Here is a 16558-nt window from a genome sequence, read left to right on the forward strand (position 1 = left end):
TTGCCTATTTATGAGCTGTAAGTGAACACTTCATTAGTGTTAGTTTTCACACTAACATTTAAAGCACTGCCTTTTAAATGTTACAGAGCAAAGGCATCAGGAGTTTTTTCCTTTGATGCATCTTATTAAATTTACAGAAAAGTAATATATGCTAGGCAAATTTCTGTGCTCATTTACACACCACCTCTAAATTCAGTGGCATTTCATGAATGAAAAGGAAAATTTGTCATGTAGATTGAAAGCATGTTCTTGGAGGTTAGCCTATATTCAGACTTGTTCAGTTTGTCTTTTCTTAACATTTTACCATTACTACACTTCTAAGATGATTTGTAGATGTATATACTCAGGAAAACGCAGCATTAATAGGAATATTTTCAGTGTATGTTTTGTTGTTGGAAGCAAAAGGGAAAGTCATCAGCCTCAGACTGAAGACAAGAAGAAACAGTGTATTTCTTGCATCTTCATAAGGACTTCAGAAATGTCATTTACTGTGGTGCTGATTCTGCACAGGTCCTAATTTTCTGCCCATTCCTAAACAGTCTTTTCCAGCTGATTGATAAGGTGTTAACTATCTCTTGCCAGTCAGTTATTGCAGTATTCCTTTGTGGAAGGAGGGATTAGTCTAAATCCTTGTTTTGGTTGTCAGGCCTAGGGCCCTGGGCAAGGAGAGCAATCCACAGGACCCCGTGCCTGAGAGGAAGGAGAGGGCAGCTGCCGTGCCCCGAGCTGAGGGTCACACACCCTTCTGCCTTCACGGCATTCCCTTGTCTAAAAAGATTGTGGAGGATGATTTTGAGCTATATGTACCAAGATTTAGATGAAAAATTAGGTCCTTACAGGAGGTTTTTTTGCAAGATTTTTAAAATTAAGTGGTACTTGTTTTGTAGTCTTTCTTTATTCTACATTATGCAACACTCACAACCATTGTTATTTCCATCCTTCTCCCTTCAAAGTGTTTTAAACCAATTTCTTTTATAATTGTAGTTTTCATCCAGTGGGTAAACATAATCTGGTCTTCATTTAAATATTTTCCAAATTTAACAATTTGCAACTTACTTGGACATTAAATACTGAACCCCCCTAATAGCATTTATGTTTTCTGTGTAAGTTAGCTTGTATTTATATGTGAATTTATATGTGAATTTAAATGTGAGTTCCTTAAAAAGCTTATACAAGAAGAACACACTGTCTGCAAAAAACCCCAGAAAACTTCTTGGCCATCCTGTGGCACAGCTGGATGTGGGATTTGGGCCTCGGAGCAAATAGCAGTTGCAGGCTGTGAGGCACAGTTCCTCCATGTCCCGTGTGAGTGACAGAAACCTGTGTTAAGCAGTGCCCAGAATTTGCTGCTTTGAGAGTTTTGGGCACTGCCACTTTGTGAAAGGATAGGGGCTTTTGATTTATCTAACTGTGGTTAAAATTGGTGTTTGGTCTAACTCAGGCCACCAAAGCCCAGCCAGGTGGGGTGTCCCTGGTGCTCCCCACTGCCTGGCCACCAGCGTCCCCTTTGCTTCTCTCCACAGCGGACACTGCAGCAGCAGCAATTACAGAAAGGTGTGTCTGGTTTTACCTCTTCTGGTATGAGAAAGAACTTGTGTGTTTCATCAGACTGTGCACAGAGATGGGATTGATGGGCAGAAGGGGTTTTGGATGCTGTGGTTATTACGACCTGGCTGTCAGGGGAGGAATGACAAGGTCTGGAGCTCAAGGACAAGCTGTGTTCATGTGGATCTTTTAAGTGTTAGAGCTGAGCCATCTCCTACCCACTCTACCCTATATACCCTCTTTCTCCCCTGCAATGTATTATTTTCCATGTAAGTTTGGGCAAGATGGTCTTTCAAGGTCCCTGCTGACTGGGGCTGTTCTGCAATGATGGTTGATACATAATGTCTGCTGACCTTCAGAAAATATACCTGGATCACCCTTAATTCTGTACACTGACGTAGTAACTTAAATATTCTCTTAGGTTTTGCCAAAATTAATTCATTAATATGCACATTTGCAGGGGAAAAAAATCATAATTAATGTTGTAGTTCCTGAGATTTTCAGTGTTCCTGTACTCTGTCTATATCTGGAGCAGATTGTATTACTTTTCTCTGTGCTATGGGTTTATCAGCTGTCTGCTGGTCACATCCTCAAAGAGGTTTGATAAGAACCTCATTAGTGGGCTCATTCAGGTGTACTGAATAGAGAGACAGTTCCTGGGAGATCAGTATTAATTCTGTGAGCTCACAAAGGTGGAGGTGCCTGTTTTGAGGTGAGGACTTCTTTCCTGGATGGGTTTGCACACACGGCTGAGGCCTTGCCCAAGTTCTGGTTGTGTCCATCACAGAATAGCTGCGGTGGGAGGGGGCAGGGGCTCTAACCCAGCCTCCTGCTGAAAGCAGGGTCAGGGGTGGCACCAGGGCAGGAGCTTGGGACTTTGTGCACTCAGGTGTAGAAATCCTTTGTGACAGAGGAGAAGGTCCTGGCGTAGTTCTCATGTTCATTAGGAGGAGACTGCCACCACAGAGGACATGGATGCTCTACCATCAGCACTGAGTGGAGGAGAACGTCACACAGAGGAGGAGAACATTTCAGAACATGTCACAACACAAATGCACACGCACAAACACTTCAGAAGGGAGAAGAATTTCTGGCTGAGAGAGAAGGGTGCCACATGTACTTTAGTTTGCTCTTGACATCTCCAATTTCACCTGATCAGATTAAGTGTAAATACTGACTGTAAGAAAAACTAACACGGTTCATCTCTGGCAGAAGCTGGCAATATTTATCTCCAATTTACAAATCAACCAGTTGTATTAAGCTTGTATCTTTTGTACTTCAGTCACATAGAAAAAATTACAGAAAAAAATAGTGGAAAGCCTGATGTTAATTTGTTTAGGGTCAGTAAAGTAAGCATTGATCCTGAGAGTTCAACCGCATTTACTTCTTGTATCAAACTCCAGCTGAGGAACTATTTTATTTTTGGTTTTCCCTTTTGAAGAAGAGAACTTTATCTCTTACTCTGTCAAGATCCACAAGCAGGCATGACCCAAGTGACACAAGCAGGATGGCTTTTGCTATTAATTCACTGGTTCTTTAAGATGAAGGACACTGGGTATTACAGATTAGAATTTCTTACTGTGAAGAGCCTCTGACACTTGTTGTTTAATAGAAAATCATCCATGAATCTAAGAAGTTTTAACTTTCAGCTGTATTGCTGATGGTATTTCAAATGGGTCTGGACAACTGGGAATTACAGCACTTTACCTCTGCTTTAATTTTTTTTTTTAACCAGCCAGGAAATCCAATCAATAAAACAATGCCAAAATCCTATCTAGGAACAATAAACACATGAACCGAAGTTTCCATATCCTGCCATGATAAAAGAGGTGTAACTACTATTGTTTAAGGATGATAAAAGACAGTTTTGGTAGCTATATCAAAACCAGTCTCTGGAGATAAGAATACAGAAACTCACAAAGTGTTCAAAACCAGATTATATGTATTTTAGTGTTCACTAATGTCCATGGAGAGTGTTCACCAACATCCAGGATTTTGCAAGTCTTAGTTTGCATTGGCTGGAAATTTGGCTAGAAATGTGAGAGGAACATGTTTTTCCTTCTCTGCAGTCCTTACACCACCTGCATGGCGGAAAGGCTTCCTGTTCCAGGTCATTTTTAATTGCTGGATATCCTGAAAGAAGCAAACACAATTCGTTTGTGGTCACTGTGAATAACCTTGGCACCTGCTTCTGAGATTACTTAGAGGAGAGCCGAAAGCATTATAGAGGACTTGCACGTACTGTGGGAATGAGAGTTTTGTGATACAGCTCTCAAAAGAATGAGGGGGTTTTGGTTGATTGCAATTAAAACCTCTAACAAGTGATTTTTCAGGCAGATTTCAAATGGAGTAATTTATTTCTGTTTAAGGAGAGTTAATAGGGTAATAGGTCCAGAGTCTGATAGGAGTTAACTGCAGTATCAGATCAATTAAATCAAAGGACGCACACCTTTAAACCAGCAACTGACCATGTAATAAATCTGAAATGTTAAAGGTTTCACGTGTTCAAGAGAGATGTTGAATTTTTTCAAATTCTATTAATTTTTAATTTTGACAGAAATAAGTTCCTGTTGTTGTAAGCATTTCCCTTCAAGGTTAGTTGTCCAAACATGTGCTAGTGCAAGAGTGGAGGGTCATTTCCATAGTTTCAAAGTGACTGAAACACAAAAGCTGAAGATTGCATGAAGCAACAGTAAAAACAATTTATTAAATATTTTAAATCTAAGTCATCAGTAATTAATCATTAGCATTAAAGCTGTCTCTTCACTCAAGCAGTCCCCATCATGACTTTTTGTTACTGATTTATTGTTAAAAGTGCTTGCAGAGTAAATCTCTAATCTTTTAAATAACTTCCTGCTAAATCATAGCTTTGATGTTGCACCTGGAGGTTGTTTGTATTGGTTTTTTTAATCTTAAATCATCGAAGATGGGAAAGATTAGTTAAATGCGAATATCACAGGCCTTAACAGTTGAAACTGTTGAGAAATCTTTATACAGCTATTTTCAGCTCAGAAATCTGAATAAAAGAGTCTCTGTGCACTGGGATAGTGCAACTTTTTGCTTTAATACTTTACAGATTTTTGGAACAAAATGCACCAGAACTGAAAAGCAGCATTTTTTGCTGACCTTGTTAGAAGGCTAATGCTTCTTTCTGGGAAATAAATGAAACAAGCAGTTCTTTGTTGGCTGGAGTGAGAAAAGCAGGGGAGCCCAGTGTTTTTTTCTTTGCAGTGTCATGACTAAGTCAGAACTGTAGAATGGCTAGGTTATTTTTTTATTTTTATTTTTTTTTTAACCTTTGTAGACATTTGTTTTTCATCAGACTGTGTTGCATTAGTCCTGTTGCTGGCTACTTCATCAGAATTTGAGTCTGGAATGCCTATAAACAGAGCAGAAAGATCCACAGTTGCATCCAGACACTTCTGACACTTAAGTAATAAAAGTTGGTGCAGTCAGTTCAATGCATATGTCAAAAATGATTGACACTTGCATGTTGTGGCTTCTGCAACTTGCAGTGTCTCTTGTCCACAAAATAATCCTTGCCTGGCATCTATCCACCAGTCAACAACAGAAAGCTCTCCTAAAATGTTAGAGAACCTAATTCACTAGGATATCATAATTAATGTAAAGACAATCAAAAGCAATAAAATAATTACTTTCTTTTTCATCGACCTGGAAAAACAAAACTACATTGGTCTAACTTGATGTAAACTAAATAGTTTCGATTTCATGGACTGCAGTGGGACTGTGGTTGCACAGTTCAGGTTTGGAACTTAGCTCCGTATTTTTACTTGCTTTTTGGATAATTGTATAATGGCTGTTCATTAAAAGACTTACTTCATTTTGCAAAATAAATTTGATTTTCCCCAAGAGAGCTTAATTCAAGGCCACCCTGAGTCTGTCTGCTATAATGACGAATACTTTTCTCCTCTTATGTTAGACCCAGTCTTCTTTACCACAGAGTGGTAGATTTGAGCTTTTGAATATTTTTTTTTTTTTGCAGAACTTTAGAAATGTTACACTGGAGTCCGAGACCCTGCCTAGTGAATTGAAGCTTACTGAAGACCAGTTGTTTTTTCCTTTAGTAACTTTTTGACTTGTCAGAATTAGCCTGATGGCCCCAAGGCTCTGCAGAGCTCTGGCTGAGAGGAGCTGTCGAGGGTCCCTGATGGTGTCAGTGTCTTGAGAGTGGGGTCTGTGTTGGGCAGTCTAGCTGGAATGTGAACTGCAGGTTTTTCTTTTTTAATACTAACTCCATTATATTCCTCTTACCGTTAAAATACAAATTCAGAACTGAAATATAAATTAAAACAGGCATTACTAGAACATCACAAATGGCACAACAGATGTGCTGTATGATTATATCATAAGGAACAGAGACTTGTACAGTCTCATTGTTTGTTAAGTTGCTCACTGGGGCTGACACAAGACTTCCACTGGGCTTGTTCAGACCACTAGTAGCAAGGAGTTACCAGCTGTTACCAGCCCACTTTTACTGCCTGGGTTCAGTTCTGGTTCATTTGAGCAGTTCCAGGAAAAGCACTTAGGTAAAATATTTTTCACAAGCTAAGCTTAAGTATAAACATCCCTGTAACTGGGCAGCATGTGTCCTGAGCCCTCTGCTACCTGCAAATCCAGCTCTGCCCAAGGTGCCAGGAGTTCTTTTCTTTCCCCCAGTGATGAGTGGCCAGGCGCAGCTGCCCCCCAGCACGGCCGTGCCGCCGCAGAGCGTCCCCCCGCAGCCCCCCGCGCTGCTCACCCTGCCCGGCGCGCTCAGCTCGCAGCAGCAGCAGCACAAGCTCCGGCTCCAGAGAATCCAGATGGAGAGGGAGCGAATTCGGATGCGTCAGGAGGAGTTACTACGACAGGTAACACCAAAGATACTCTTACTTTCTTCAAGAGCTTTTAGTTCAATGCATCTAAATTTTTAACAAGTACAGTTGGTAGCTCTCTTACTTTATGTCAAGACTAACTATGATTTTACAGAAGGGTTACCAAAAAGCTAATATAAACAGATAATTTCTTTTTTTTTTTCCTCAAAACTAGCACTGAACAGAACACAGAATGGCCATTGTCAGAAGTCACAGACCTGGTGTCTTTCTTACTAGTCTTTTTTAATAGTGATGTAAAGTCCAAATTCTGTTCTATGTCTGTTCTTAAGCAGCTGGAGCAACTAACGCTGATTCACGTGCAGTTTAACTTGGTTTGCGTGGGAGAACATGTTCATACTTCACTGAAGACAAAGGCAGAAAATATGGAATTGTTCTGGACTCCAATCCCCACTCTCTTAATTTGCACCCTTTGCCTTTTAGTTAAAATAAAATCACATTCACATCTTACATTAATACCTCTGATCTGAAGTCTTTCCAGAGTTGGTTATTTGTGGATGTTTTGCTTATTGTGCTATTTCTTAAGTTTCAGCTCTATATAATGACTCATACTGAACAAAATAGGTATGTAACTTCCTTTACACTGCCTTAAGAAAATAAAGCTTTAAGAATCGTGTTTCATCTGTTACAGACAAGTCCACTAGTAGTGTTGTGTTTGCCTGGCATATTAATCAGATTCCTTTGTGGGAAAAAAAAAATAACCTGTTTCTTTCAGAAATAGCATGAAAAAAATACACTTTATCAAGAAACATCATTATTTGTTATTGCAAATGCTGTAGTTAACAGTTCTAATTACCTTTAGAAATGGCAACTTTCACAAGATTAAGGTGGTGGTCTCTGACATGGGTAGTGGTCTCATCTTTTGTGTAGCTTCTCCTTTCCCATCAGGAGCTCATGATAGAGATGGGTGTGAGCAGAGAGTGAGGATATGTGGTACAAACTTAGTCATGACTGTCATCATGCTAACTAGTTTAGCTGTTTTTACTCTTTGGCTCTATTCTTGATTCAAGACAAGAGCAAATTAGGCTTCAAAACAGTTGTGCCATTAACACAAGGGAGGGTTTTTCTGCTTTGCCGAGCCCGATACATTCAGAGCACTCTGCAGCTGTGCTGTACTCAGTCAAGACTTCCATTTACTGTGCCCAGTAGCACCCTGGCCCTGTGGTGTTTGTTGAAGTTCCACATTGCATGAGGCAGTACAGCATCACTTTGCATTACTAAAGTTTTTAGAAGTGGTGTAACTCTTAGGGAGGAAAGCAAGATGCAAAATCTCATCTTCCTAACAGAATGTTGTGAACTTCCCTCCAGTAACCTCAGTATCCTGAACCTTGGCAGCTGAGGGTGCAGTGAACCCCGTCATCAGTGTCCAAGTACAGTTACTCCTGTCCTGACCCTCCCCTGCTGCTTTTGCTTTTCTACCTTAACCTGTCCATGGGAAATGCTCAGTAAGGGTGTACGCTGCTTCTAGCAGCTGTGGGGAGGTGCAGAGCCTTTGAGTGAGGGGAAGGATTCTTTGCAGGGTCACAAACCTTTCAGCCCAGTAGCAGCTGCTGGCTCCCCACAGCCATTCCTGGCAGCAGCTGCTGGGGTGGAGCAGCATGCCCAGCAAGAAGAGGTCATAGCTCTGGAAGCTCTTGCCTTAGAGAATTTCTTTCTGTCTTTGTCCTCCTCTTTGTGTAGTTGCTAAAACCCTAGAACTCTAGACAGAGTACATGCAAGAAGGGCAGCATTTCAGAAAACCAGCATGATAGCATCTATTTAAAGGTTTCCTTACTCAGTTTTGTCATTTTATAAGGAGTTAATGTTCTTTTATGCTAATTTGGTTTTGCCAGCTTTCCAAAGGAAAAGAGAGAATCTGGTTGCTGCTTAAGAGCCTCTTGGAAATGGAAGTAGGTAGAGGTAATATTAGTCAGAAATCACTGAAAGGTCCGTCAGAGAAGGTGCTCCAGCACTTCTCTGTGTGTACCAGGGCCATTATGCAGTGTGTTTGGAAGGGTACAAGCAGTCCCAAAAAGGCAACACTTCTCAGAGGCTTCTTTCTGGTCTGGGGGCTCCTATTGCATAAATTGTCCACAGAAGGTCACAGAGACTCAGAAGAGGCTGAAGAAGCAATGGAGGAATATGCAGAGGAACATTTATCAACTGTTTTGTCCTTGCAGAGTAGGCCTTTATTGGCCTGCTACAACCTGAAGAGAAAAATGTCCCGTTGTGCTCCTTCCACTGCACAGACTGGCCAAGGGTGTGATTTACTGGTGGCACAGGCAATGCCTGCTTCTCTTGCTTTCCACCCTAAGTAGGAGGACTGGCAGAAGAGGAATTGCATCTACCAGCAATGTAAACCCACTATAAAAATGCTCTCATTCATCTACCCCAGCTGGAAATGAGGGCTTGGCAGCTAAGGATGGAGCTCAGGTCAGTTCTGCCAAGGAGAGTTCGAGGAAATATGACAAGAAATTTATATAGCATATAAATATATTTATAAATAGCATGCAGCTAAAAAAACATTTGCATCAGAACTGTGTTCTGAGGCAGTGGATCATTCAATTCACTGTAATGCTGAGAAACTTTAAAGATGTTTTGAAAATTCCCACTCATGGAGTTTTTGACATGACTTTGTGATATCAGAATACTTTGGGGTTTTTTAGTTTATTTTGTTACTTATTTTGAAAGTCTTCTTTGGATTTATGTGTTTCATAGTGCCAAGCAGATCATTAAGTGCATTTGGTCCTTTCTTAGCTGAATGCCAGAGATGGTTTGTGCAGGTGAAAGTGGAGGGGCTCTCCTGCATTCAAAGGCTGAGGCTGTAACATTGCTGCTCACAGGGCTGCAGGACCTCTCTGCAGCCAGACTTTTATTGTTGGGTAGGAGATTTACAAATATTCTTCTTAAAAACCTTGTAGTTGTGTTTAGAATAGGGAACAGGACATAAGAGGACTTTGGGCATTGTGTAGTTGATCCATCACTGCTGACCATTGCTGTAATAATGTCAAAGGAGCAAAGGAATCTGACATCTGTAGCAGTCCTAAAATTGCAATGTGACTTCTGAACAAGTGACCTGCAGCAGAAGAACATATGTCACATATGGTGGAGGCAGTGCTCTGTCTGCTTCCCCAGCCTAATCTGTCTCCAGTGTGCAAGAGTCTGTTGTTCCACGTTTTAAAAGTAAACAGAGTTAATATTACAAGCAACATGCAATATGTTGAAATAAAGACATGAGGGGTGAGCCATTCCCCAAGGGAGAGTAGATCAAGTAACTCTGTAATAAATATGGTGTTTCTTGCAACGAAGAAGAGAGGAAGTTAGATTAGGTTAACTGATAGTGGGAGTATTTCTTTAGGGTGCTGCAGGCTTTTCAGCTTACAAATGTTTTGCTTTGGAAGGCCTGTCTAAATCTCGTGTGGCTATAGATGTCTTTCTTACATTTTAAAAAAGTACTGAAAATATCTGCATGTAGACAGCTAAAAAAGACACTTTCCCCTTCTGTGAGGTTTGTACATTTTCAGACTCCTGCTGATTAAATTCTAAATAGAAATGTCACCATTGAAATTGTCACTTCACAAATGTAATCATAAACATAACCTATCATACATAAGCTATTAAGAATCTTAAGAATGTTTGTTCTTAACACTTGCTAAATACTGATACCATCCAATCTAAATTATAATTTATCTGTGAATATATTGATAATTTTGTTATAAAGGAAATATTGCAATGATGGCCACCAGTATGTATTACATTATTCACAAAGAGACCAGACCACTCCTCCTCAATGAAAAAAAAAAAATTAAAACATAGTAAAGCATCATATTCTAGCCTTGAAAACCTGTTAATCCTTTCTGTACTGGGGAGACTGAATGACTGATTCAGAGGAAAGAGGTTTTCTACTAGGATTTAAATGAAATATTTACTTTGCTTGTTTCATTAGAAAAAATAAGTAAATTATGGTAAAAAAAATACAGCTTTATTATTTTAAGGTCTTGAGATTTTTGTTGGGAACATCCCGTTGGAGTCAGACAAACTCTGTATAGAACCCTGTACCACTAGATGTCATGGGTGTTTCACAGAGATAATGCTGGAAGAATTTATCTTTCAGGAAGAGTTGGGAAATGAGTTTCCTTTGGCTCTGATTGCTTGTTTGTCATCCTGCAGGTAGCAGACATGAGACAAGTCATTAGGCAAATGCTTATTATTAGGCAGTGTTCCTTCTAAACCTTACTGAATCACAGTCTTGGTTCCAGTGGTTTTCTTCTAACATGTAGAGTACTTTATGGTTGCTGAATTATAGTCTGGCTTCTAGACATGGTAACTGACAGCTAGAGTCCATGGTGCTTTAAGGCAGCACAGGTGGGTATGAGAGACTGTCTGTCTACATCATGATTTTCTTCATATCAGTGTAAACAAATATTCATCAGTGACATCACTCAGAATTCATTTTCTTTGGTGTCCATGTTGCCTGTTCACGTGTTACAAGACTACAGTATTTCTGAGCTGTTGGAATAACCCTTCACATGTATTTATTTGTGTCTTTTCAGGAAGCTGCTCTATGCAGACAACTTCCTATGGACTCAGAAAACATGGTCTCAGTTCACACAGCTGTGACACAGGACATGAGGCCTATTACAAATAATGGATCTGATCCTTTCTTGAACAGGCAAGTTAATTCTTCTTCATTAGGCAATTGCTTCTGTTGTTTTCACTAAACTGTCACAGCTGTCTCTCTGAAATAGTCCCTATATCATCTTCTTTTCTTTATTTACTGTATGGCTGAGTGGCTGACCTGAAATCTTTCAATTCATGCTTCAAGAAGGAATCTTAGCAAAAGCAATAAATTGTAACAGGTGGTTTTAATTCTGTTGTTAGTGTATGTAGAAGACTAGGTAGAAGAGATATGTTACCTAAGTATAAATACACACAACTTTTTAGGCTGTCAGAACTGATTTCTGCTAGAGTTATATATGCATGTGAGTATTTCAAAATTTAAGAGTGGCCTCTCTTCAATTACTTTGTTGTTTGGGCTGATGTGACCCAAATATGATGTTGGCTGATCAGTGGCCAACAGTTGAGGATGAGGCTTAATGAGTCAGTGTCTACTTCTGATATGTAACTTACTGTATTCTCTTCCAACGCTGTGCTCAGGAGCTGTGTCTGTCAGAGCATGTTTACTGAGTCCTTTTCATCTTTCAATTTGTAGTGGGCCATACCACTCCAGGGAACAGAGTACAGACAGTGGCTTGGGCTTAGGATGCTACAGTATACCAACGACACCTGAAGATTTCCTCAGCAACGTAGATGAGATGGATACAGGTAGAATACTCAGATTTGGCTTTAAGTATAGTTCAGTTAATAACTTTGTATTATAGCTAGTAATGTTTTATAATTGCATAACTGAACAATAATCTCTGGCTTTCCTATCCAAGAGAATAGACTGAGACTGGGATAAAATGCCTAGATGGTGCTTAGTGCCCAGAAGGTTCTCAGCTTTAAATTAGATCCAGATTCTACCCTTTTACCTCAGACTGATATTAAACAGAGTAAATAAAACCTGGAAAATGCAAGCCTTAATTCCTATTTTCATACCATTGTCCATGGTAGGGGGAGTAAAAAGTTTTGGGTTACATGTACAAATCAATACATTTTCTAACTCTGGGAAATCAGTCTTGCTTGTAAGTCTCTTTCATTGGCAGAGTTGGATTTGTCTTCAAACAGAATGTATTTAGCTAGCTTACATTTTGATACGTATTTATGTTATGTTAGTATCCTCATGGTGTTTAAAATACTGAAATAATTTACGAGAAAATCAAGGCTTTTTCAGAGAGTGAAATTCTCAGCACTTCCTAACCTAAAGTTCCTTTTGAAGTCATCAGAAATTCAGTTTTATGCAGAGAATGAAAGTTTTATCTATTAAAGATTTTCATGCTTGTTCTTACTAATTTATTAAAAAAAAAAAAAGAAAAAAAGGAAGAAAAAATAACATTACAGAACTAAATTTCTGTAAAGCACTTTTTTCAGTTATTACCTATGGACAGCATTGCCCCTGGTGCAGAGATCAGGATGGAGGTATGCATGAGCATCCTTTGATGCTCCCTGGGCAGACCAGGAAACAAGCTTGAAACTGTGCTGCCTCCCAGGTGGAAGGCCAAGAGCTGGATCTTTGAGCACTGCTGGAAAGGACCTTTTGTGCTTTCAAGATCAAAGCAAGGATATGAAATGTATTCTAAGAATATGTACTCTGCACCTAAATACAGTTTTGAGATAACATTTGTGGTGAATAGAGTGCTCACAAGTGCTTGTGGGAAAAGGGGAATCAATTTTTATGTCAATTCTGTTGTTTTAAATTACCCACAATAAGAGTATGGTACTTCAAAAGTTCTTCTTTACTTTTCCTAGGAGAAACTGTAGCACAGACTACATTGAACATAAATCCACAACAAACACGTTTCCCTGATTTCCTCGACTGTCTTCCAGGAACAAATGTTGATCTTGGGACTCTCGAGTCAGAAGACTTGATCCCTATTCTCAACGACGTGGAGTCGGTGCTTAACAAAAATGAGCCCTTCCTTACCTGGCTGTAACCAAGCAATGCTTACCTGCTGCAATTCAGTGCAATTCAGGTTTCTTCTTCCTCTTGAGGGAGGCAGAGAAAATCTGAACATCCTCAAGAGATACAACAATACCACCTTATTGACTTTTGTTACATCATCTTTATGGTCAGTTTAATATCTGTCTGGATTTGATTGATACTAATTTAAGTATAAAATGCATTTTATATATATATATATATATATAAAATACATACATAGCTATGTAATTCATTAAAAAAACCCACACAACTTTACACATCTGTGTACTTTTTTACCTTTTCAAACCAGGCAGAAACACTTCATTTTTAGGATAGAAAGTGACTGATGTTTGTGCACATCCCTGACTGATCTCCTGGGTACTGGTTGACATTACAGACCCTTCCTAGGTCACTTGCTTCAAAAACAGTGCAAAGCATCAGGACATGAGAGAAGTTTTATTAGTATCTTTATAACAATAGTATCAGAAGCTTTTTTAAAATCAACTTACTTAAGCCTTAAAAATATTTTTTAGTTCTTAGTAACTAACTGTTCTGTATGGAATACAGTTCAAATCTGATCCATATCATGTATAATTTCCATTATGTATTTGTGAAGGCACAAATAATACTATAGCAGTTTCTTTTTTCTTTTTTTTTCAGTAAATTACTGTATAGTTTTCAGAAAATAATTACTTCCAATCTCAAAGTACCAAAAACTTTTAGCAACATTTTTACACTACAATATTGTTACAAAATAAACCAGGCTGGTACTGACTGTTGCCTTTTAAAAGTAAAGAAATGTATTATAAACAAGCATTTAAAAAAAAATATTAGATTTTTTTTAGTTTATTATATTAAGCACTACAGCTTTGTAATTTAACACATGAATAAACAATTTTTTATATATATAAAATCTGTGGCAAGTATCTTAAGTGCAAAAATATTCTTTTAAAATCAGTTCTAAAAATCAATTCTGGAAAATGTGGCACAACTTGTTAATGTCATACATAGTGGGGAGAAAAACATAGGGGGAGAAAAACCTTCCTCATACTGTTTTCAGTGATGTTTTTAACTGACAGTGTCAAAATACATGTAGTTGTATACATGAAAAAACCCAGGAACTTTACCAGGGCACTGCTAAAGCAGAATTCACCAGGGACTCACCTGATAAAGCTGCTTAGTTTTTATGTCTTTCACTTACCATAACTGGTGCACAGGACATGAGGCATGTGCTGTGTGTTTTTACCTGTTGTGTATCCTACAAAACTTCCTTATCTGAGGTTTGGGACTGAGAAGACATCAAGAACATTAAGCCTGCAATTCTCCTGAAATGCAAATTAAGTCCTGAATATTCTTAAATGTTTTGAAACGATCTTATTTATAATTAATGGTTTTAAGCATTTTGTATTTCAAAATAGGTAATTTTATGACAGGCATTATAACTTTTCTCTAAGTTTAATCCAGGCTATGTACAGAGAAGAAGAGACGTAGCACTAAGTGTAAATGTGTGTGCCAGGTCTGATAACACTTAAAAAGATCTTAATGATGCGTCAGAATATTGACCCCTGAATACGTTTTCACATCTGGTTGGGTGAAGGTAGGTGAAAAGGTCAGTGGTGAAGTGGTGGGAATACAGAGCCGGTTTGGAAGACAAATGATGAGGTAATAAATGTAGATCCTTGCTGGGAAGGATGGCTGCAGACAGAGTACATAGCAAATGAATCTCTGGCATTCAGTGAAAAACATAACAGAAGCACTCGATACAGTAAATGAACTGCTAAGGGTACGTGGTGTCACAAGATGGAAGATAAAAAGTGCACACACTGAAATTCTGAAAAAGGAGATGTCAGGAAAAGACCTCCAGTTATGAAGTTTTGTTACATAGTAAAAGGTAGCTTTTAAAAAATGCTTTTGTTTTGTTTTTTTTTTAAATAGAAAAAGAGATGAAACAGCAGAGTTGTGTCTGCACAGAATTTTGTCGCTGAATGGGCATTGTGTTTCTTTTATTCTTTTGAGGGGTTATTAGTTTGTTTTGTTTTTTTTTTATTCTTGCTAGTTTTGCTAACTGATGAGATAGCATAAATTTCTTTTGAATAAACAGGTAGGGCTGACCAGTATTACTGTAATTAGTTTTAATCTCTCTCTTTTAAGGATTTCTTCAGATTGTCAGCCTAAATGAAGAGCAGATGGTCCTAAGGCTTTGTTCTTTAGTACCATGACTGCTGTTGGTAATGAATTGGAGATTTTCTGTCCAACTTTCAAGGCCACGTCACCAGCACTGCTCAGTTGGGGTAAGGAGCTGTCAGCCAGTGGTGCTGGAATCTGAGAGCTGGTGTGATCCAGGTGACAGTGCCCATGACAGGTTATGTTCAGGGAATGCAGTTTGTTCATTTGCTTGTAACTGCACCACTGAACATGTAAATTTGTCATAGCAGAAGATGCTCTGAGCAGGTCAGGCTCGCAGCTGCTGGGAGTTAGCTGGGGCTGGTTCCTGCCCACCACGTGCATTGTTGTCAGCCAAAGGCTGTTCTTCATACAGGGAGAATGAGTGCAACTTTATAGTGAAATCACATCAGGTATTTATCAGAATTGTGAAGCTGCAGGCTTGGTTTGTTTTTCATTTGTGTTTCTCGTGGTTGAGTGTCTTGGTGCAAAGACCTTAAAAGGGTAAAGCAATCATAAACTGTGTTTCTGTGTTACTTCCATAGTAAGCCAGCAGCAGATGTAAAACAGATCTGTTGCTGTGTGGAGCAACACTTCAGGTTGAAACAGCTGCCAGAATCTTGGGTTAGATCGTTACTCAGTCATGAAACAAATCCTGGTTAAATTTAAAGTGATTCTTTACACTGACAGGTTTTAACTTTTGTAATGGAGATGATGTATCTGATGAAGTGCAATGACAATAAAACCTATTTTTCAAAGTTACCTTTTTAAAAAAGTTTCTGGCTTTAAACAGGCTTATGACAGAACTTTTCAGTACTCAGAGCATATGTAATATGAAAAACAATTTATTGTTGACAATATTTCACTGTACTATTTCAGGTTTTGAGCATTTATGTACTAAACTGTACACTGTCTACTTGTAGTATAAATACAACCCATGTGCCAGCTGGACAGTTTTGCTGTGACCATCCCTGAGGAGGCATATGTAAGCCTTGATGACACAGAAGTAATGGGCCATGGTTAATTACAGTTTGTATTCTGGTAATACTGTTAGAATGTAACTTGGGGAGGTATTGGGTTTGACTTTTTGTTAACAAATGTTGTTTAGGGGAAGGGAAGGATTTAAATCTATATTTTAATTACAGAAAAATGTGGGTTGTCCAAATAAAATTGTTTCCTAATGCATACATGTATGTACATGCTAGTTCTTTAACTATTTCCGTTTTTTCATTTTTTTATAAGACTTGTGTGAGCATTTGTTTTTAATTTTTAGTACCTTGCAATATATTGTATTAGAAGCAATCAGATCAACCTGTTGTATCCTGGGTTTGATTCTGTTTTGGTTTTTTTTAATTATTTCTTTGATCTTTTACATGAAAAAATACAAATGAACTTGAAAGAT

The 16558-nt window shown here is 38.7% G+C and overlaps 1 protein-coding gene across 2 annotated transcripts in view; it reads left to right on the forward strand.

The window, feature by feature from the left end:
* WWTR1 (WW domain containing transcription regulator 1) overlaps positions 1-16558 on the forward strand; it is a 44925-nt gene extending 28367 nt beyond the window's left edge. The window contains exons 3-6 of one of the 2 annotated variants that reach the window (XM_015637942.2): positions 6223-6413; positions 10967-11085; positions 11626-11738; positions 12822-16558. In XM_015637942.2, coding sequence (XP_015493428.1) covers positions 6223-6413; positions 10967-11085; positions 11626-11738; positions 12822-13006 — 608 coding nt within the window. In that variant the 3' untranslated portion in view covers positions 13007-16558. The remainder of the gene's footprint in view (positions 1-6222; positions 6414-10966; positions 11086-11625; positions 11739-12821) is intronic. The other variant, XM_015637943.2, reaches the window with a different exon arrangement.

Source organism: Parus major, chromosome 9 (assembly GCF_001522545.3).
Source record: "Parus major isolate Abel chromosome 9, Parus_major1.1, whole genome shotgun sequence".
Classification (NCBI taxonomy): Eukaryota; Metazoa; Chordata; class Aves; order Passeriformes; family Paridae; genus Parus; species Parus major.